This window comes from Hylobates moloch, unplaced genomic scaffold (assembly GCF_009828535.3).
Source record: "Hylobates moloch isolate HMO894 unplaced genomic scaffold, HMol_V3 SCAFFOLD_7, whole genome shotgun sequence".
Classification (NCBI taxonomy): Eukaryota; Metazoa; Chordata; class Mammalia; order Primates; family Hylobatidae; genus Hylobates; species Hylobates moloch.
The window spans coordinates 93,025,576-93,049,218 of NW_026652282.1; the positions used below are offsets into that span (position 1 = coordinate 93,025,576).

General features: G+C 37.8%; 1 protein-coding gene across 13 annotated transcripts in view; it reads left to right on the forward strand.

Moving 5' to 3' along the window:
* PAK3 (p21 (RAC1) activated kinase 3) overlaps window positions 1–23,643 on the forward strand; it is a 302,976-nt gene that overhangs the window by 229,530 nt on the left and 49,803 nt on the right. For all 13 annotated transcript variants that reach the window (XM_032757474.2, XM_032757477.2, XM_032757469.2 and 10 more), the window contains 3 exons: window positions 6,997–7,128; window positions 7,649–7,814; window positions 17,535–17,598. In XM_032757474.2, coding sequence (XP_032613365.1) covers window positions 6,997–7,128; window positions 7,649–7,814; window positions 17,535–17,598 — 362 coding nt within the window. The remainder of the gene's footprint in view (window positions 1–6,996; window positions 7,129–7,648; window positions 7,815–17,534; window positions 17,599–23,643) is intronic.

The following is a 23,643-nucleotide window of genomic DNA, read 5'->3' on the forward strand; positions in this document are numbered from 1 at the left end:
AAGTGCTATAGTATCTGAAAGAGTATTTGTACACATTAGACAGAAAATGATCTCAGATAAGGCTTCCCTTTCTGTGATTTTCATTTTGATATTCTGATAGAAATCACTTCCTGCCTCATTTGCTTTTTTAGGGGTGAAATAATTTGCATTACTGAAAGTCTCCTAACCATTTATTCAAACAGTCATGGATGGCCAAGCTGATTCTTCTTCCTTTTATAGCAGACCAATGCCTTTTATAGTGGACGGATGTCTGCTTGACATCACCCTGGGTAGCCAGTATGACACCAGTAGATCTTCTTTAGTTGTAAAGAGTAAAGGTTCTGAAATATTATGTCAGTTTCTCAAAAGTTAAAATGGTATTAACCATAAGATCTAGCTATTCCACTTCTGGGTATATACCCATAATTGAATGCAGGGTCTCCAAGAGATATTTATACACCCACGTTCATTGCAGCAATATTCACAGTAGGCAAATGGAGGAAGCAACCCAAGTGTCCATCAACAGATGAAGGGGTAAACAAAAGATGGTATGTATAAACAGTGGAATATTATTAAGCCTTAAAAAGAAGACGATTCTGACACATGTTACAACATGGATGAACCAGGAGAACATTATGCTAAGTGAAGTAAGCCAGTCTCAAAAGGGTATATACTGTATGATTCCACATATATGAGGTACCTAGAGGAGTCAAATTCATAGAGACAGAAAGTAGAATACTAGTTGCCAGGAGCTGGGAGCAGGGGGAGTGGGGAGTTGTTTAATGGGTACAGAGTTTCAGTTTTACAAGATGAAAAGAGTTATGGAAATGAATGGCTTTGATGATTATACAACAATATCCTCAACAGTACTGAAATGTATACCTAAAAATGGTTAAGATGGTAAATTTTATGTTATATATATATTACTACAATTAAAAATAAAATGAAAAAAGAAAGAGTGAAGGCTCTGGATGTAGGTATTTAATCTGATTTCCCCATTTACTAAGTATGTGACTTTGGGAAAGTAGCTTAGCTTCTCTGAGCTTCTTTCCTCAGCTTTAAGAGGGAATAAAAATAGTACTTACCTCCTATGTCTTGTGTGAATATTAAATGTGATAAAGTATATAAAGTACTTAGTATAGTACCTAGCACATAATATATATTTATTAAATGTAAACTACTATTAATTTTACGTGACAACAAGAGGAAAAACTCACTCTCTTCACACATGAAGCTTGTACTTGCGCTTTGCTCAGATTCCCCAAAACAGAACAGAATATGGCCCTCTCATCTGACTGGCCATTTCCTTTTCCTCCTTCTTTGCCATGACAGCTTTCTGGGCCACACTGAAAATAACATGTCAAGGGAGGTAATAGGAAAATGGGAAGGACAAAAATGACAACCTTCGATGATCAACACATACTTTACCTCCTTTGATTTCGTTAATATCATGCTTGTGCAATCTTGACTGGGTATTCTGGCAAAAAAAAAATAGCTATTTTTTTTTTAGGTTGGTCAGTTACTTGAAACACCAACTTGCTAGGATAGCCTGTGTATTGGTTTTTGTTTTCTCCTAAGACATTATGTGTTTCTTTTGAGATTGGTTCTATTGGTTTTGCTTGTAGAATTAAAACGAAGTCTATGTTATGGCTAAAATATTCCATTAAGTTAGAAAAAAATGATGATCTCACTGTCTGGAGATAAAACAAATAGATATTTACCTATTTAACTTATACTTACCAACTGCCTCCCTATAAGTTCTAGGAAGTTTGGATATCAGGCTGGTAGGGGAAGGTAAACATGGACATAAATAAGTACAATACAATATGGATAGTGGCTGAGTACAGTGGCTCATGCCTGTAATCCCAGCACTGTGGGAGGTCGAGGTGGGCAGATTGCTTGAGCCTCGGAGTTCAAGACCAAACTGGGTAACATGGTGAAACCCTGTCTCTACAAATAATGCAAAAACTAGCTGGGCATGGTGTGCACACCTGTAGTCCCAACTACTTTGGAGGCTGAGGTGGGAGGATCACTTGAGCCCTGGAGGTGGAGGCTGCAGTGAGGCGTGATTGTGTCACTGGACTCTAGCCTGGGTGACAGAGCAAAACCCTGTCTCAAAAAAAAAATATGGATAGTATTACATATCATAAAATATGTCAACATGCTATGAGATTTCAGAGAAAGTAGATTGCTTTTAGCTGGGGAGGGAAAGGGAAGCAGGCCTTGTCTCCAAGGGCTGAAGCTCAGTGTCTGGTACCAAATAGATACTTGGTATGTATTTGTTGAATGTTAAGTTAGAAAATGCTTCATATAAAAGTTGGCATTTGAGCTAGATCTTAAAGGTCAGATGAGATTTCGATCTGTGAAGATGGGAAGGGCATTTTAAGTAAAAAGAAAAGCATAAGAAAGGGTGTGTTGGTGAGTAGAGCAAGGAAACAAGGAATATGGGGTTGAATGAAGACTGAGATGCAAGAAAGGGAATCAGGAATTAAGTCTTGAAGGTTAAGGCGGAACCAAATCATACAGGCCCCTAAATGGTATTCCAAGGAATCTGGCTTTCCAGTATTCAGTGGGAAGCTTTTGAAGTGTTTTGGAGCAGGAGAGTTAAGTGATTAACACTTATACCTTGGGAAGAGTAATCTGACAGCAAATGTCCAGGATGAATTAAGTACAAATGGTGAGACTGGATGAAGGGAGACTTATAGGGAGAATATTGCAAGCATCCAGGTAATCAGAGCCAGAAATGAGGTAGTAACAGTAGGAATGGGGAGATTGCATTCAATTTCTAGAGGTATTTAGATTATTAATTGAATGTTGGAGGAAAGGGTGAGGTCAAAGATGAACGCAGGCTTAAACTGATAGGTGGTGGGTAAAAAGATAATGATGCTGTCTTTCAGGAGAAGCCGATTTCTGTGGGAAGATGCTGAGTTCCTTATTGGACAGTTTGAGTTTGAAGGGCTGGCAGGACTTTCAGGTGAAGATAATGGATTGACTGCTTGATGAAGGCTGGGTTTCTATTGATTGAATGAACTGAATTGGACCCCGACATTCTATTTGAATCACTTCAGTGGGATTCAGTTCCTTAGGAATGAATAACTGCACCTTGTGTTTTCCTTATAGTTCTAGAGGAGAGTATGCTTCACAATGTGTATGTCTTTTTGCATCATAAAAACTCCCAGTAGATCTGGCTGTGTACAAAATCTGATTTAATGGGTCTGACAACCCCTTGTAGACATAGCCTGAACTGATTACAAGTTTTGCATCCTTTAGTAGCCTGGGTGAGAATGAAAACAGAAGCAATGTTGTATTCTCTAAGTGTTTTAAACTCATGATTCTGTAATTAATATTGAACTCAGGGATAGATCTCATAGTCATATAACACCTGCTTTACTGCTTATTTGTGGTAGCTTCTTTGATATTAGTGTATTCAATTTCAAATACTGTTCAGGTCTCTACTCTTTGAGGCTAATTTTAAAATTTCATATTTTTATCGTACTGTTGAAAATAAAATGACATATTTAGAATCCTAAGTTAGTATTCCAAGTGGAAGGTAACAGCAATAATATGTCATTATTGTATTGTCATATTGAACGTGCCATTATCTGTGCTTAGAGCAACTGAATATGCAGTTGACAGATTGTTCTTTTGTGATTTGCAGTACTGGTTAATTTTTTTTAAACATAGTTTAAGTAATTCTTTTACTTCAGTGTGCATCAGAATTTCCTGGGGATTCTGTTAAATTGCAGATTCCAGGGCTTCACTCCCAGAGTAGATCTGGAGTAGAAACCTAAAATCTACATTCTAAACAATTACCAAAAGTGGCCCCCAAACAACATTTTATATTATCTAAAGCCTCTAAGTTCCTTACTTCTAAGTTCCTTGATCTTTAAAAATTAAGCTCAGAGAAAAGGGAATTTCCTAAGGTAGCTACTCTAGCTGGTATATTCTCTAGAGCAACGTACAGAACTTGGAGTTCACGGATGGGCTTCAGATCTATGAACTGTTGAGGTTATATGTAAAAGCATGTGTCTACCTGTATTTTTCCAGGGAGATAGACCAAACCCTAAGAGTCTGAGACCCAACTCAGGTTAAGAACTACATTCCCGACCAGGCGCGGTGGCTCACATCTGTAATCCTGGCACTTTGGGAGGCCGAGGCAGGTGGATCACCTGAGGTCAGGAGTTCGAGACCGGCCTGACCAACGTGGAGAAACCCCATCTCTACTAATATAAAATTAGCCGGGCGTGGTGGTGCATGCCTGTAATCCCAGCTACTCGGGAGGCTGAGGCAGGAGAATCGCTTGAACCCAGGATGTGGAGGTTACGGTGAACAGAGATCGTGCCATTGCACTCCAGCCTGGGCAACAATGGTGAAACTCCATCTCAAAAAAGAAAAAAAAAGAGCTACATTCCCTGCCCCAATGTCTGGCAAAATTAGAGTGTCAAAAATATCTAATTTGATAAGACAAAAATATTCCTTACTTGTTATCCATCTATCTATATTTCTGTGAGTTTAGAAGTTTTAGATACAGTAATTCTCAGCCTGGAATGAAGAGTATGGAAACATTGTACCATTGACTCCAAAAATGATCACCAGGAAAATCTCTAAGTAAAGCTATGTTTATTAAACTTAGAGTGACATAAAAGCATTACTTTGATAAAGGCTTAGTGTCTTTTTTTTTATTATTATACTTTAGGTTTTAGGGTACATATGCACAATGTGCAGGTTTGTTACATATGTATCCATGTGCCATGTTGTTTTGCTGCACCCATTAACTCGTCATTTAGCATTAGGTATATCTCCTAATGCTGCCCCTCCCCCCTCCCCCCACCCCACAACAGTCCCCGGAGTGTGATGTTCCCCTTCCTGTGTCCATGAGTTCTCATTGTTCAATTCCCACCTATGAGTGAGAACATGCGGTGTTTGGTTTTTTGTCCTTGCGATAGTTTACTGAGAATGATGTTTTCCAGTTTCATCCATGTCCCTACAAAGGACATGAACTCATCATTTTTTATGGCTGCATAGTATTCCATGGTGTATATGTGCCACATTTTCTTAATCCAGTCTATCGTTGTTGGACATTTGGGTTGGTTCCAAGTCTTTGCTATTGTGAATAGTGCCGCAATAAACATACGTGTGCATGTGTCTTTATAGCAGCATGATTTATAGTCCTTTGGGTATATACCCAGTAATGGGATGGCTGGGTCAAATGGTATTTCTAGTTCTAGATCCCTGAGGAATGGCCACACTGACTTCCACAATGGTTGAACTAGTTTACAGTCCCACCAACAGTGTAAAAGTGTTCGTATTTCTCCACATCCTCTCCAGCACCTGTTGTTTCCTGACTTTTTAATGATGGCCATTCTAACTGGTGTGAGATGGTATCTCATTGTGGTTTTGATTTGCATTTCTCTGATGGCCAGTGATGATGAGCATTTTTTCATGTGTTTTTTGGCTGCGTAAATGTCTTCTTTTGAGAAGTGTCTGTTCATGTCCTTCGCCCACTTTTTGATGGGGTTGTTTGTTTTTTTCTTGTAAATTTGTTTGAGTTCATTGTAGATTCTGGATATTAGCCCTTTGTCAGATGAGTAGGTTGCTTTTGTTGCCATTGCTTTTGGTGTTTTAGACATGAAGTCCTTGCCCATGCCTATGTCCTGAATGGTATTGCCTAGGTTTTCTTCTAGGGTTTGTATGGTTTTAGGTCTAACATGTAAGTCTTTAATCCATCTTGAATTAATTTTTGTGTAAGGTGTAAGGAAGGGATCCAGTTTCAGCTTTCTACATATGGCTAGCCAGTTTTCCCAGCACCATTTATTAAATAGGGAATCCTTTCCCCATTGCTTGTTTTTGTCAGGTTTGTCAAAGATCAGATAGTTGTAGATATGTGGCATTATTTCTGAGGGCTCTGTTCTATTCCATTGGTCTATATCTCTGTTTTGGTACCAGTACCATGCTGTTTTGGTTACTGTAGCCTTGTAGTATAGTTTGAAGTCACAGGCTAGCCACATTTTAAGTGTTCTGTAGCCTTATGTGGCTAGTTGCTGCCATATTAAACAGTGCAGACATAAGCCATAGTTCATGGTTTTTAAACTTGAGCATGCATCAGGATCACCTGGAAGTCTTGTTATAACACAGATCGCTGGGCTCCACTTCCAGAGTTTCTGATTCATAGGTCTGGATGGAGCCTGAAGATTTGCATTTCTAACAAGTTCCTTAATGATGCTAATGATGCTGATCTGGGAACCACACTTTGAGAACCATGGCCATAGTTCTTTCAAAATCCAACTTTGGAACCATTTTACCACTGTATTAACATGAGTGATCAAGAACTGTTCCTAGGTATTGTCGCTATTGTACCACAATACTGTTGTATTATTGCAGTTTATAAAACATTGAAAATCTCCATTTAACTCATGGTTAATATTGAGTAATTATTCATGTGGATGAGTATTCCTTAGATCTTCATGTCTATTACTCTCTGAGTGCTTCTTTCCAGGAGGCTGGACAGGGAAGAGACATTTATTGGCTTGTTTGTTCTTAGTGAGTATTTACAGAGCTATGTTAATACCATATGCATATGCATGCTCTGATCCTTAGGTAGAAAATAGTTCTTTTCAAGTTGACAAACTGTCAGTCAATAAATTGATAATCTGCCCAGTATAGATTCAAGGCTTTAAGAGCAATTAGTTTGATTTTTAATGTATTTCAAAAACATTGAACTTTAAAATATTAAGTGAATTATAGTCCACTGTTTTTGAGCTCAATGAGAAATTTTTTTAAAAATTACTCTTCATGGTTCTTTAAGCCGTGACATGAATTTATCTCTGAATAAGTTCAGAGATTGTATTCAGATGAGCAAGTCCTGGCCACCAAATTGTTGATGATTCTGATCATTTGTGAAAAATGTAGTTTCCTCCTATCCCTACATGCTTAAATATTTCATTTCCCTTGTTTTATTTCTGAAGAAAAACAATGAGGAGTTAATACCTGATCTTTAAACTTTGTTTTTGTCACAAGAGTACAAAAACAGCATCTGAGCCTCCATTGGCCCCTCCTGTGTCTGAAGAAGAAGATGAAGAGGAAGAAGAAGAAGAAGATGAAAATGAGCCACCACCAGTTATCGCACCAAGACCAGAGCATACAAAATCAGTAAGTCACAAAGGACTATTTCCAAATGATTCAAAAGATGCCCTTTGGAATAGTCATAGAGTTAGAATATAGTTAATCAACTAGTACCTATTAAGCATCTTTTATGTTCCAAGAGCTAGAGTATAAAATATGACCAAGGTTTTGAGGATGCTGTTTGAGGATACAAGATTAGCACATTAAACAATTAGAGAATAATACCAAACAAAACGTAAATAACTGCTAAGTAATACAAATGTTGGAGAAGTTAAGGTAAGGAAGGAAATCCATGTGAACCAGGTAGGAAGAGTTGCATAAACAGAGATCCTCAGACCAGAATTAGCAAGGCACGTATAGGGACATCCAAAGACTAGCTCCCATGATCTTTCAACGGTGTTGTACTTTCAGCTACTCAAAGTCCTTTTTTTTTTTTTTTTAAGAAAATACCACTTGTCTTTAAAAGTTCATTAATATTACAATACATTGACTCCACACTCTTTCCTTGGCCTGCTGTTTTAATTGCAGAGCTTTTTGGTTTTTTTAGATCTACACTCGTTCTGTGGTTGAATCCATTGCTTCACCAGCAGCACCAAATAAAGAGGTCACACCACCCTCTGCTGAAAATGCCAATTCCAGTACTTTGTACAGGAACACAGATCGGCAAAGAAAAAAATCCAAGATGACAGATGAGGAGATCTTAGAGAAGCTAAGTGAGTACTTTTTGCCATGATTACTTTCTTCATGGGAGTGTTTCTCATAAGCCATTTAAAATGGGAATTGATCCTTTGGAAGTTTTAATCTGCTTATATGAACTCCAGACTTCCCAAAATCATGAGATGAAATATTTGAGACTCACTGCATATGCCAGAACACTTTCTCCCTTCCACTCCTAATTTGACAGGAACTAAATATCTTTACTTGAAGGAATCAGTTCAGGTGAAAATTGATAAGACAAATTAAGTAGCAAGTTTTAAGATTACATCTTCAAAAGAGAATAGTCTGATAAAATATGTTATGATTATAACCCAAGGGCCCTCAACTAATCAGTGATGACGCATATGTCAGCCTCAAAGCCCAACACAGTCAATCCAAACTTGGAACAACAAATAATATAGCTTTTTCCCTTAATTCAGAAGCATTTCTATGTGGCAGGAGAGACAGAACTAGCAAATGCTAGTAGCTTCCTTCCACAATGTCATTAGTGTGTACATGCTCGTGTGTACACACTTGTTGCCCCAGTTTTATATAACACTTACCTTCTAGTTGCTTTTCTGGGTCAAGAAGATAAAAAAAAATGGAGTATCTGATGAAAAGTCAAAGGTTTGTAAAGCATATTCATTAAACTCATACTATAAAAGCATCTAACAAATTGCTATATATCCACAATAAGTGACCCCCCCACCCCAGTTTGACTAACTCCTACTCATCCTTCAAAACTCAGCTCAAAAGTTGCCTCCTCAGAAGATGTTGCTTGTCTCTCCCAGTCCAAGTCAAGGGCATCTCTTCCTTACCACTTTTATTGGAGCAAATATCAAACCATATTAGTCTGGTTTCTTCACTAGACTGTGAGATTCTCAAGAGCAGGGACTGTGCCCTTTTTTCCCTATATGTCCAACTCCTAGTTCATGCCTATTACATAAAGGCATACAGCAAATGCTTGTTGAGTGAGTGAATGAAAAAAATAAGTAAACAAATATATCTTTACTGAGTTCCTACTCGTCTGTTCTATGCAAGAAACTTTGGAGGACACAATAGAATGAAACTTTCCTGTCATCAAGAAATTCAATCTTTTTTGGAAAATACGATTTAATAGTATGATACAATTAGAGCATAAGATAATCTCGTTTCATGCATATTTTTATTTAAAAGACCTCAGAAAAGAAAGACAGTAATTCCCACTATAGGCCACAGGGAGGCTCTGCAGAGGTGGTGGTAGGATGATTTTGCCCTCCAAAGGACATTTAGCAATGTCTGGAGAATATTTTTATTGTCCTGATTCAGAGATTGCTAGTAGCATATAATGGGTAGAGGCTAAGGATGCTTCTAAACCCCCAACAGTGGCACAAGACAGCTACCCTCCGTCCACTTTACAATAAAGTATTATTCAGTCCAAAATATCAACAGTACTGAGATTGAGGCATTTGAGTTACATGCATTTGGAAAGGCAAAGGTCGGAGCTGTAGCTGTCAGTGAAAACTCAGAACTACAATTGCTAGATTTTTGCTGACTTTACTATTCATGATTAAATATGCCACCAGCTGGCGGGCGCCTGTAGTCCCAGCTACTCGGAGAGGCTGAGGCAGGAGCGGGGTTGTAGTGAGCGAATTCCCATTCACCCGCCTGGCGACAGAGGAGATCTGTCTCAAAAATGCCACCAGCACTGATACTAACCATTTGCTGTAATAACAGCAGTAATAATTCTCATTTATTGGGCACCTTCTGGGTGGGCCACTTTACATACATTATCATAGTTTCACAGTAATTCCTTGCAGCTGATTCTAATATCTTCACTTTACAGATCAGTGAATGAAAGTAAGCTTTAAAAAGCTTAACTGACCAAGTCACCAAACCAATGTGTGGCACAGCCAAAGTTTGAACTGAGACCTGTTTACCTTCAAAGCTTACACTTTTTCCACTACCTACTTTGCTTCTGCATATATGAACTGCCTATTTTTGTAAAAAGGAAGAACAAAATGAAAGAATTGCCTGGATAATTTAAGTTCAATTATTCAGACAATTGCTACAATGTTTTTCTTTATTTTGCATATGTAGACATGACATATGTGATTATATCAGATTTTAAAAATCTAACAGCCTTGCTTTAATAAAATGACTGTTATTTGGTATCTGTTTCAAATCTCAATAGATGTATTACGACAAAAATGCTTGTATAGTTTTGTTAAGTTAGCTGACAGAGAAACAAGCATTATTTTCTTGGACCAAAATCTTATTTTGCTTGTAAACTCTAATGGTGCTAGAGCTGTGTCCTTATTATTTGTGGTTTATTCTGCTCTACACTGAGCAACATGGTGAAGAAGGGGAAGATAACTGTGATTACATTTTAATTAAGAATTAAGTGAGGTATTTTTTCTCTTCTGGACTTCATGCTTGGGCATAGAGAGAGTCATTTTCCCTCTAGCCAGCAGGCCACCTGTGACTGCCAACCTTACATTGGATTTGTAGATTTTGGCAGGGTGAACCTGCTGAGAAATGGAGCACTGCTTCTCATGAAGCAGATTCAGTGAACTATACTCCAAAGTCCATAAAGGCAGACTTTCCTGCTCCTGCTCCACCATTACCCTCTCTGTACCTTCTCTCCGCCATTATGCCTTTGTCTAAGGATAACTTCAGACAAGTCACTTAACTCCTCTGAGCCTCAATTTTTAACCTGTGAAATGGAGATAGGAATCATAACTACATTTTTGTAAGAGATAAGGTCTGGCTCTGTTACCCAGGCTGGAGTACACTGGCACAATCATAGCTCATTGCAACCTTGACCTCGTGGGCTCAAATGATCCACCTCAGCCTCCCAAGTAGCTACAATTTTAGGTGTGCGCCACCATGCCCAGCTAATTTTTTATTTTTTGTGCAGATGGGATCTTGCTGTGTTGCCCAGGCTGGTCTTGAACTCCTGAGCTCGAGCAGTCCTCCTGCCTCAACTTCCCAATGTGCTGGGATTACAGGCAGGAGCCACCAAGCCTGGCCCATTACTACATTTCAGGACTCTGTCTATAGGATGGATTTTAAGGAACTCATCCTATGGCTAAGAGGACAGATATTGGAGTCAGAAGGATCTACATTTAAATCATAGACCCATTGCTATTAGCTGTGTCACCTAGGGCCAGTTATTTCAATTTTCTGGGCCTCCATTTTCTCATCTAAAAAGTGGGGATAATGATAATATAAAAACCTCAGGCCGGGCGCGGTGGCTCACGCTTGTAATCCCAGCACTTTGGGAGGCCGAGGCGGGCGGATCACGAGGTCAGGAGATCGAGACCACGGTGAAACCCCGTCTCTACCAAAAATACAAAAAATTAGCCGGGCGTGGTGGCGGGCGCCTGTAGTCCCAGCTACTCGGAGAGGCTGAGGCAGGAGAATGGCGTGAACCCGGGAGGCGGAGGTTGCAGTGAGCCGAGATCGCGCCACTGCACTCCAGCCTGGGCGACAGAGCAAGACTCCGTCTCAAAAAAAAAAAAAACCTCAGCAGCAGTATCAGGCACATCATAGGGGCTTAATAAGTGGTAATTATTATTACATGGGTATAAAGCCTTCATAAGATAATACAATGGGTCAAGTTTTGAAATAAGTCATCACTGGGTCTGAGTCATAGACTTATACTAGCTGTATGTCCTTAGTCAAGTCACTTAACATCTCTGAACATAAGTTTCTTCATCTGAAAGATGGAGATAATAATTGTACCTATATAATAAGGGTTGTGTGAGGACTAAATAAGTTAAAGTATATAAGACATCTAGCACAATAAACAGTAGTATAAAATTGTTATTATGCTATTTTTACAGAGTGAGAGTGATCATATTTTTCAGCATAAAAATGAGGGTTTGGGGTCTTACAGTGTGACAGAATGATTGAAACCAGGAATAATCCCAGATGTATGATTACTGTACAGAAGCCATCAAGTATCTTGGACTCAAAGGCCCCATTGGAACTTGGGGTAAAAGTAGAGCAGCCTGTGCTGAGAGGCAAAAGAGAGGAAAAAGGGAAACAGGGAGGCAGAAAGTTGGCCAATATCCCATACCAGAGTGGACCACATAAGCATGGTGAAGAGTAGATGGCAGCCTCTACTAAACCATCCTTACCTTCAGTGTCAGGGGTCCGGTTACTAAGAGGTGGGCAGCCCAGACCACAGAGCTATTCATCTTCCATGCAGATGCTGATTGTGGTGGCCAGAGCAAGAGATCATTATTGGCTGAAATGAACAGGTCATCTTTCAGTTTTATACAGACAAATAGCCTGGGTCTGGCTTGTTCATTGTGGTCTGTCTAGATCTGTTGAAAAATACAGAAACAAGAACAGAAAACCAAACACCGCATGTTCTCACTCATAAGTGGGAGTTGAACAATGAGAACACATGGACACAGGGAGGGGAATATCACACACCGGGGCCTGTCAGGGGGCGGGGGGCCTGGGGGAGGGATAGCATTAGGAGAAATATCTAATGTAGATGACGGGTTGATAGGTGCAGCAAACCACCATGGCACGCGTATACCTGTGTAACAAAACTGCACGTTCTACACATGTACCCCAGAACTTAAAGTATAATAAAAAAGGAAACCCCTACATTTTAGTGACAAATTTCAAAAGCCATTGACTGTCAGTAAAGTTGTGTAATACAGGAAATTTGTCTTCAACCTCCTTCCTCTGGGCCCCACTATCACCTACTCCTTGCCTCTCACCTCCCTCAGCATTCCCCACTCAAAACCCTTTTTCCTAATTCACCCTCATATGGAACTGATATCAATTTAGAGAATCACTTTACTTTTTCTCAGAAATCAAAATCTTCATTATGCTAAAAGGATAATCTTTTAATGGTGGGAGTTCACCTTAGCTTAATATGTCAGAAAATATATTGATGGGCTTTTCTGTCACTGAACTCATATCATGAATGCTATTTTCAAATACAAGTATTTAGCGTTCTTAAAACCTGCACTTTAAAATGAATAGTTTATTTCTTATTTAGGAAGTTCTGGTAGGAAATTGTTCTGGTATTGCTTTTTTTTCTTTTGATTTTGATTTGCTGATTTTAAAAAACTTTCTCCCTATTGTGTCACAGTGTTTTTTCTTTATCATAATTTACAAAAGCAAATTATAACAACTAATGGAAAAGATCACTTTAAAAGCTTGTTTTGTGATTGAGAATGGTAAACAAGGCCTCTAGTATACTCGCCTAACATCAGTAGATGGCAGCACACACTCTCCTGTGAAGGGCAATGGGTGTGGAGACACCATTTTATTTGAATAGCAGTTAAGTTCAGAAGCGGAATCTTATCAAAATGGTTTCTTTTGGTAATCTTCGTGAAAGGATTTATTTCCAGTTTTTTTCCCCCTGCATAACATGGAAATAAAGGTTGAATAATTTATTACCATAAAGCCACATTAACTGAACGCCACCAATTGGAATGGGTCATAATTCAGAAAGTGGCTTGGGCTGAAGCTTATTTGCTTTTTCTATATGGAAAAAAGTTTGCTTAGCAACTTAATAGTAAAACTTTTTTAGAAGACTATAAACTACTTAATAAAATTATGACTTCAAGTGACTTTAAAATCATCATTTCATTAAAATAAAAAAGTCCAGGCCCTTGTGCATTAATAGCTAATTTGAATAAGGATGGCTCTCAGTTATATAGAAATCTGTTAGACAAGTTGAAAAATAAAAGACCAACTCAGAAATTGCTAAATTGGTGGCATTCTATAGATATAGCTGAAGTAAAATATATTCTCTAACCCTTGCCTTAAACCATGGAGCATTTACAAAGGGAAATAACTAATTGTATTTTATTGTAATTTGGCAAATATATCAATATATTCTACACATGGCGTTGTGAGAGGAGGCACTAAAGATACAGAGATGAATAAGACATGGCTCCTGTACTTAAGACATAGTCTAAAAGTCAATATCAAATACCATGCACACACAAAGGAACCTATGCAGATGACTGCTTAGTACAGAGAGTAACTCAGCACAAGTGTTACATTGTGACAAAGACATTAAGTGAACCAGGAAGAACTGTGGAATTCCTATCATGTATATCTTGTACATTTCTAGCCATAGATACAACATCCAATGGATGCCAGATGATTATGGAACCCTTCAGTTCTAATCCTTACAAGTCAAAGTTCCAAATAGATAGATACAGACATCTGATACATTAAGTACAGAGAGAGAGAGAGCAAGGGCGAGAGAGAGAGAGAGAGAGAGAGAGAAGATACAGTAGTAGCACAGAAAAGTGAAGTTGTTAATTATTCAAAGGGATCAGAGAAAGCTTCCTAGAAGAGGGAACATCTAAGTTAAGTTTGGAAGCATGAGTAGGAACTTGCCACAGAGAAAATATGGGAAGGACATTTCAGGCAGCGAATGGCATGTAAAGAAGACTTGAAGGCATATGTCCGGGAACTCTGACTTATTCAGTGTTACTTGAATAAAGAATTGGTGGTATATGGTGATACTGGCGTTGTAGGAAAGGAAACTGAACTTTTAAGCAGGAGCTGATCATGAGCTACCATTAGTTTGTTTTGCTTAGAGCATAAAGTTCTACTGGAGAAGTGGTAAATGATGAGAAGAGAATGAAGCAGGAGCCAGATTAGGAACCTTGCATTGCCAAGGAGTTTTGGCTTTTATCTGTAGGTGTTAAGGAGCTATCAAGTAATCCTGAACCAGAGAATCACATTATCAGGTCTGCACTTAGAGGATCCCGATAGAGATGTAGAGCCTTGACTAGAGAGGGCAGCAGCTAGACTAGGAGTCCAGTTAGGAGGCTGTTGGAATAACCCAGGAAAAAAGATGATGAGAGCCCAACTAAAGCAGTAGTAATGAGGAAGGAACACATTCAAAAGATGTCTAGGAGGTAACAAGATATAGGCCCTTGGTGGACAACTGCATGTGATAAGTGAAAGTAAGAGTCAATGATGACTCACAGATTTCTGACTCAGGCTACTGAGTAGATGGATTGGCAGTACTACTGACTGATAGTGGAAATACAAAAGAAAAAGTATTATAACAACCCATATATTAGCTAAGTCTTATTTAACCTAATTGAAAAGTGAACTTTCATTAAAAAAAAAACCCAGCAACTTGATGAGTAATCCATGAGTGAAATGTTTAACTGATTATTTTTCTCAAGCTATACGATCTACTGTTAGGTCTAAATTGTCTACCAGCCCAGAGAATAGACTGTTGTGTAAATTAGTGTGAAGTATTATCTGTAGCATATAATTGAGCACTTAAATACATATTTTCTTGTTCTCATTCATTTAATTAACAAATATTTGTTTAGTAGCAGCCACTGTTCTAGGCTCCAAAGTTACAGGGATGAAAAGACAAAGTTCCTGCCCTCAAGAAGCAGCATGTAAGTCTCAGTGAAATGATCAGAGAAGACTTCATAAAGGTGGATAATTTGAGATTTTATTTAAATGACAAATAAGAATTCATGGGTTAGATAGGAAAGGAAAAGGGGGAGCACATGCAAAGACCTAAGCACTATATAGTGATAGCATTACTAGGATACAAAGTAGTAAGTGTGGAGAAAAAGAATAATATAAAGCTAGACTGGTTAGATAGGAGCCAGATGATGCTGAATGGTGAAGGGTCTTCTCTGTCTAACTACAGGAATTGGATTTGATCCTGCAGTGGGCAGGAGCTTTTGAGGAACTATGAACAGTAGAGCAAAATCACTCTGATATAGGGTTATTGTACATCTCAGTCTGCCCAGGACAGTCTCATTTTATGAATAATATGGTCCCCCTTTTCCAAAGGCATGGTGTAAGAGGAACTAGAGAAAGCAGAGTCTACGAGTAGGTTATGACTGGCACAATTGTTTGAATAAGAAGTATTGAAGGCCCAAACAATAGCAGTGGCCATGGGCATAGAGAGAAGAGTATGAATACGAGTGACAACTAGAAGATAGAATTTACAGGTCTTCTCTTGATTAGTTCATATGTGAAAATCTTGCCTTACCAACCAACTGTACACTTCCTTGTACCATGTGTTAGTAAGATATAACTCAAAGGTAATAATACTGACATGTTTGCTTCCAAAAAGAAAGGTGGGCCAGAGGCCTCCAAATAAATGATGCCCTTCAAAGTAGTATCCTTGAGAAGCTGCATCCTTATTCCCATGATGGTTCTATAACCCCAAGTTTTTTTCTGGACCTATTTGAACACTGCATTGAAGAGTCAATGCCACTTCTGTGGTATTTATTCTGAGTGATAGCAAGTATTCATCCTCTGAGTGATGGACTGGATTTTTTTGAAATAGCAAAACTAATATTTTTAAAGAGCCAAACATGATAAATTAATAGTTTTCTTATGTCGCTTATAAACTTACAAAAAAATGTTTGGAACAATCTATAGAAACAGAAAGTAGATTAGTGGTTTCCTAGATATGTTTTGGGAACTAAGGGAAGATGGGGAGTAACTGCTAACAAGTAAGAGGTACAAGGTTTCTTTCTGGAATAATGAAAACATTCTAAAATTAGATCATGATGACACTTACACAACTCATTAAATATGTTAAAAACATTCAATTGCACACTCTAGGTCACTGAACTTTATGGCATGTAAATCATGTCGGTAAATCTGTTCAAATCTTTGGAGCACTAGCAGTGTCCTAGGTTCAGAAATATATGTTTCGAACACGCATGGGTCTCATTACTTTATGATCAAACTTTGTTCTTCATTAGACTCATTTCCATTCCCACACCCTTAGCACTGTACTAGGTATATAGTAATTACTCAATAGATATTTGTCCAGCAGAATTGGATATAGCATAGTGCTTAACTTCAATTCAGAGAAGATAGTGATTTTACTAAATAGTGTGGATAAGTTCTTAGATTGGTTTTTAGCGATTATACCAATTTATGTACCCAGCATCGGTGTACAAGGGTTCCAATTGCTCTACATCATTGATAACATTTGGTATTGACAACCTTTTTAATTTTAGCCATTCTGATCGGTCTGCAGTGTTAACTCATTCTGGTTTTAATGTGTATTTTCCAGCATATTTACAAGACTGAGCACATTTTTGTGTTTTATAACTTCAACTTTTGTTATAGATTAAAGGGTACACATGCAGGTTTGTTACATGGGTAAATTGTGTGATGCTGAGGCTTGGGACTCTAATGATGCCTTCACCCAGGCAGTGAGCATACTACCCAATAGGTAGTTCTTCAGCCCTTCTCCCCGTCCTCCCCTGTCTAGTGATCCCCAGTGTTTATTGTTCCTGTCTTTATACTCGTGTGTATTCATTGTTTAGCTCCCACTTATAAGCGACAACATACAGTATTTGGTTTTCTTTTCTTGCATTTGTTTGCTTAGGATCATGACCTCCAGCTCCATCCCTTTCTTAGATGTTTTTTATATCCTAATATATAGTATTATGAGAACTTTTTATAGATGTTGGGTTGTGACAAGTTTTTTTTGTTTTCCAAATATCGGTAATTTTGAATATAAGCAAAATGGGTTATTATTACTACTTTAATTACTATAAAACTATTTGTTATTTTAATAAGTAGAAAGTATCATTTTTATATACATTATAGAAATCCCATGGGAGTATTTGTCTAATGTTTTATTTGTCACTGACTCTGGCATCTTAATTTTCATTATTAAATTAAAAAACAGTCAATCAATTTCTATTTCTCTCTCTCTCTCTTCCACCTCCTCCTCTTTTCTTCTCTCCCCACCCGTCTCTTAGGAAGCATTGTGAGTGTTGGGGACCCAAAGAAAAAATACACAAGATTTGAAAAAATTGGTCAAGGGTAAGTGATTGTTATTTGAAATATAAAAAGATGAGTACAAGCAACATACATTAAAATTAAAATTCAGTAAGAGCTTGGGTTTCTGGTAAATTATGCTTCTCATTTCCTAGATTATATTTATGTCTTGCATTCTCAGTATTGGCCTTTCAGGGGGAGGGCTGACAACAGTTACAACATTAACCTAGGAACACATCCTGCTGAAATCTTCATTATTGTTGGGCTGACAGTAAATTCTGTGGGGACATTTCGATCCTATGTAGTTAGAAGATTCAAACAGATTTCTCTAGAAAAAGCAGTAGGGTTATGGAAACTTCTAGCTTACATAAATACCCCCTTTATTGCAGTTCCCCCTACAGCTACATGGATGGTATGATTAAGATCCTGTTTTATTGTCAAAATGTAGAGTGACAAACTGAGGGTGGGGAATGTCCTTATGGAATGATCCGGAGGTAGGCAGAGTTGACTATCTGAGTATGGAGGAAACAGACAATAATCCCTAAATGAGACCTAATGCATCATTTTCACTTAATATACTTGTTAAAGATAAAGATTCCCAGGCCCCACTGCCAAAGATTTGATTTAGAGTCTGGAGTGGGGTTCAGTGATCTGAACTTTGCAAAAGTCCCTCAGATAATCCTGATAATCAGCAAGACATGGGAACCATTGCATTAGATTATTCACTAAAGCTGAAGGCAGGAGTCACCAATTCTCCAAGTCAGCTGTACTAATGCATGTCTCTCAGGCCTCAACGTGAAACTAGACAGGTGGATCTGAGCAGGCAACAGCATTTGAAACAGGGAAAAGTTTTATTTAAAGGAAAATGGAATATTCTTAAGGGACACCCTTAAATGAGGAGTGAGACACGTATTCAGGGACACCAACTACTGTATGTCAGAAACAAAGATGGCACCTCAGACTTTTCCTGGCTGAGGTAAGGGGCTGAAGACAAAGGGTTACGGCCAATATGCTTGCAAAATTGTGCTAGCCCATCAGCCATTAGAATCTAATTATTTTAGGGTAAGAGAAGGTAGAATTTCTTCAAGAACCGCACTGCTTTTCCTGGCATACTTAGGTTCAAAAAAGTATATATCATATATAAGCTTGACTGTTTTTCATGATTTTATATTTTCTTTGTTTTTCCCCCTAGCTTTTGTACTAAAGTTTCTTTTGAAATTGCCAGTATCTCAGGAAATAAGGGAAAGCGTTCATTAGACATTTGGGCTAGAGAAAAGGAGAGGCACTCATGGAAACTGTGCCTGGTGGGAATCAAGATGAGAAGACCCCAAGGGAGACAGAAACTCAGGAAGAAATGCATGACCAAGTTTATTCTTCCAGTCAAAACCGTAATGACATTGTATTTGAACTTTCCAGGGGGCTAAAATGTATTCTCATTTGCTCACAAAAAAAGAAGAGTTTTGTGGTCTCTAGAAGCTCCCTGTCACCGAATGGGTCAAATTAATATTTCTACTCATTGTTCTAAAACAGTGATAAACAACAGAACTTACTGTGATGATAGAGATGTTCTATATTTGTGCTGTCTAATATGGTAGCCACTGGCTGTGTGTGGCTATGGGGTACTTGGAATGTGGCTAGTGCACATAAGAAACTGAATTTATGTGAACTCATTTATTTGTTTAGCAGATATTTCTTGAGCACTAACTATGTTCCAGGCACTATGCTAAGTGCTAGAGAGGCAGAGATGGGTAATGATGGTGTGGGCCCTCAAGGAACTTACAGTCTACACTGATAAGTGCTTGACAGAGGGATACAGGGTACTAGAAGAACCTTGAGGCAAGCTTACTCAATTCAACCAAGTGCAGAGCAGGGCCAGCTTCTAGAGCCAATTTTCCCTGTCTACTTCTGGTGGACTGGTTGTTTTGCTTAAGTAAGAAAGCTATACCTTCCCGAGTCCATATACAGACCTCAGCTCTCCTTCTTCGTGCCTGAAGGGTAAATACCACCAGACAGATTGCAAAAAGACAGTATTATGTACTAAAGGGACTTAGAAAACAAAAGTTGGCTTTTAGATTTTATTTTCATCTGGTCGAGTCTCTGGTAGAGCTAACAATAGGAAGGGAAGGGATATTCAATCCACTTAGAAATAGCACTCTAAATCATTGTTGTCCAGTATGGTGGCCAGTAACCACATTTGGCTACTGAGCACTTGAAATGTCACTAGTCCAAATGGAGATGTACTTAAGAATAAAAGGCATACCTGATTTCAAAACCTTAGTATGAAAAAATAATGTAAAATATCTCATTAATACATTTCTTATTGATTACATGTTGGGAAATTTTGCATACATTGGATTAAAGAAAATATATTATGAAAATTAATTTCACCTTTTAAAAACTTTTAAATATGTAGCTCTAAGAAATTTAAAATATGGCTCATGGCTCATATTATATTTCTAATAGGCAGTAATGCTCTAGTTGTGGCCTTCACTGGGAGTTATTTGTTTATTAATTCGTAAAGTGTTTTTCCATGGTTGTTTTTTGGAGAGTGGGAGATGTTATAATTTTGTCTTGATTGTTCCAACTAAAAGCCAACTGAGCCAAAAATAGCATTGAATTTTAAAAGGAAAAAGTATGAGATGGTTTCAGATATCTCCCGGATACTAGGTAATGAAGCAAGACTAATTTTGCCAAGAACAAAGATCAGGCCACCAAGCAACTTTGTGTAACAAAGAAATTTCCTCTCCTGGCTATTATTTATGCCTGTGACTTTTAAAGATGAAAAGGAAAGTTCTCTATCTCTGAGTCTCTTTGTACAGTCTTCATAACCTAAAATGAAAAAATCGAAGCATAAATCCTGCTTGCCACTGCAGAAAGGTCTATTTTAAATTCCCAGCAAGTTCATCATTTTAAAGAATGATAAAGTAGCAGATAGTTCACTCATAGGCCCAACACAACTTTGTAACATGTCCTTAGAGGGTATGGAGTCTAATTGTATTCCTACTTTTGTCTTTTTTAGTGTTTAGCACAGTGCTTTTGCACTTAGTAGGCCCTCTAAAATAATTTTGTGCAGTTATGATCAACAGCTGGGTTCACTTTGGCCAGATTCAAAGAACTGCAAAGCTGTCTGCCAACTCCATCTCTGTGGGTCTGTTTTTGCTTCAATAAATATTTGTTGAGCTAATGAAAATGTTTGTCTTTCCACTGCATCTTCTCACTTGTAAGTGGGAGTTGAACAATGAGAACATATGGACATGGAGGGGAACAACACACACTGGGGCCAGAAGGGGGGTGGGGGGCGAAGGGAGTGAGAGCATTAGGACGAATAGCTAATGCATGCGGGGCTTAAAACCTAGATGATGAGTTCATAGGTGCAGCAAACCACCATGGCACATGTATACCTAAGTAATAAACCTGCACGTTCTGCACTTGTATCCCGGAACTTAAAGTAAAATTAAAAAAAAAAAAAAGAAAATGTTTGTCTTTCTAGCTATCCCTTTCCTCTGTCCTCTGTATTTACATGTGTATATACATGCCTATCTTGCTCCTCCTGTGTCTGTCTTTCCCTGTTTTTCCTCAGCGTGTCTTCACATTTTTGTCTTTCACAATGACTTGATCGGCCTCACCACATCTGATTCCTTTATTCTCTGGGTATTTGTGTGTGCTGCATATCTGTCTTGTTCAAGCATGTTGGCCTCACATTCTACTGCCCATTTTCACACACACCCCACAACCCAAATGGTCATAATATAAAATCAAGATGTATTTAAGATATAATCTGCCGGCTTAAATCTATTTACTATGATTTTATCATTTACTTAATTTACTAATTTTATTTTTTTGATCTTAGTAGATTGTTTTTCCTCAGTTCTTAATTATTAAAGTAAAGCAAAATATTGACTTTTTTCTTTCTGGACCAAAAAAAAAAAAAAACCACCTCCCAGTTATATTAACTTTCTTTTTACTTAAATGGCTTTCAACTGATTTTTTTTTCATTAATTACTGGCCCAAGTTATATAAACTAGTCTCTACTCTCAATATATAGAGTCTTTTAAAATTAAATCTGTGTTTTTAATTGTTTTTGCCTTACCTATTATTATAGTGACATTCAAAATTGTTGTCAATAATCATTTGGTGTTAGGGATAATCAGCCCCGGTATTCTATTCTCAGCTCCAGAGAGCACAACAGTTCACTCACTCTCAGGAGCTGGATTTGAGAAGAGCTTCTGCATTAATCACCTTCATTTACTTGGAAAACTAAATTTTTTCTCCAGCATGGGTTTCTGCCATCCCAGCATTCAGGCCTGGGGCCAGAGAATTGGGCTCCATCTTCCATAAATCAAGTTCAGAATCACACGTCTAATCATTTGAGGCCATAGCTGTGTGTTGAAGGCTAAAAATGACATTGTTTCACTGGGTTTGCTGTGAGAAGTGTTCTATAATTGGCCACCAAATCCAGACATTTTGAGCAAATTTATGCAAAGTTAAAAAATAAGGAAAGAAAGAAAAAAATGTCAGGTACCCCAAAATTATCATTAACTCAACAACATGAGTTTGTCAGAAATATATCTGGTGCACGCTTGAGAATCTTCACTTTCTAGAATAGTTATATAAAATAACTTGTCTAATAAATGAGATAGGGTGAGACAACAAAATCAAATATTTATTTTCAGTCAACAGCTATCATTGGCAATCCTGTGTAATTCCTGAATAAGCAATAGCTATGTAACGGAGGGCTGAATTTACAACGTTGGCAGCTGTCCCCACAGATTTCTCATTAATGTATTTGAATTCATGTTAGGGTCTTTCCTTAAATGAGAATGCACTGAAAAACAGGCCTTTTTTCTCTTTCAGGTTCATATTGTCTTTTCTCTTCAACATTATAATAGAAAAATATTTTTGAGGAAGCAGCTCAGAGGATCCAGTTTAACAAGTATATTTTTAACACCAGTGAACCTTTAATGAGTGCCTACTATGTGTAATGTAGAGTAGCAGTTAAGAATCAGGTTCTCAGAGTTCACAGTGACCTCTATACTTGTGGTCCCCCTGAATACTGGACATGGAGAAGAGTTGTATCAAGAAATAAGATGAACACCTACCCCCAGTAATGTACCTTTCCTCTATATTTTATTCATACACTCATCTTCACTGTCATCTCTCATATGAATCACTCTTTGGCTGGCCTGGTCCTAATTGACCTTTTCTGTCTTTTGTTTTTCTGAATCCTACAGATTATATCTGTGCCGGCATGTATTCACCACTTATATCTTAGCGTGTCTAGACATGTAAAATTGCTTGAAACTTTGAGGAATGTAGAGGAATAAAGGGAGAATTTTTGAAAAACTTGAAGAAAAAGAAAGAGACAGCATTCTGAACTTTGAGGAATGTAGAGGAATAAAGGGAGAATTTTTGAAAAACTTGAAGAAAAAGAGACAGGATTCTGAACTCAGGGCTGTAGAAAAATTACTTAATTTCCTTAAGCATCAGTTTTCTCTTTCATAGTAAGCAGAATGCACGTATCTCATAAGGTTGTAAAAATAAATAAGAGAAGGCATTTAAAGTCCTTAGCACAGTACATGGCACATAGTTAATTGCTCAGTAAATGCTAGTTATTATTAGGGATGAAAGACACACTCATATGTTGCTACTATATAGAACAGAATATAATAAGTATTGTGAAGAAATTACAAAGAGCTCTGTGGACAGAGAGGAGGGACAAATTATTTACAGCCAAGGAGTGGGTATGATGGATTCTTAGAGGAGGGTACACTTGAGAGTGATATTAGAGGGTATAGGAATTTAACAAGTAGGGTTTATGAGAAGTTTTGTTTGAATGAATACTTACTTCAGACTGTAGGTTTCATTCACTTTGGTATCCCTAAGGTCTGCAACACTGCCCCAGCATGTATGCTCAAATAAATGTAACACAATAAGATAATTTTTAAAAAGTTTTTTGATGCACCTGCATACATAAACTTTTTTATATATATAGATATATCTGTATATATATCTATATATCTATATCTGTATATAGATATATATATCTATATATATCTATATCTGTATATAGATATATATATCTATATATAT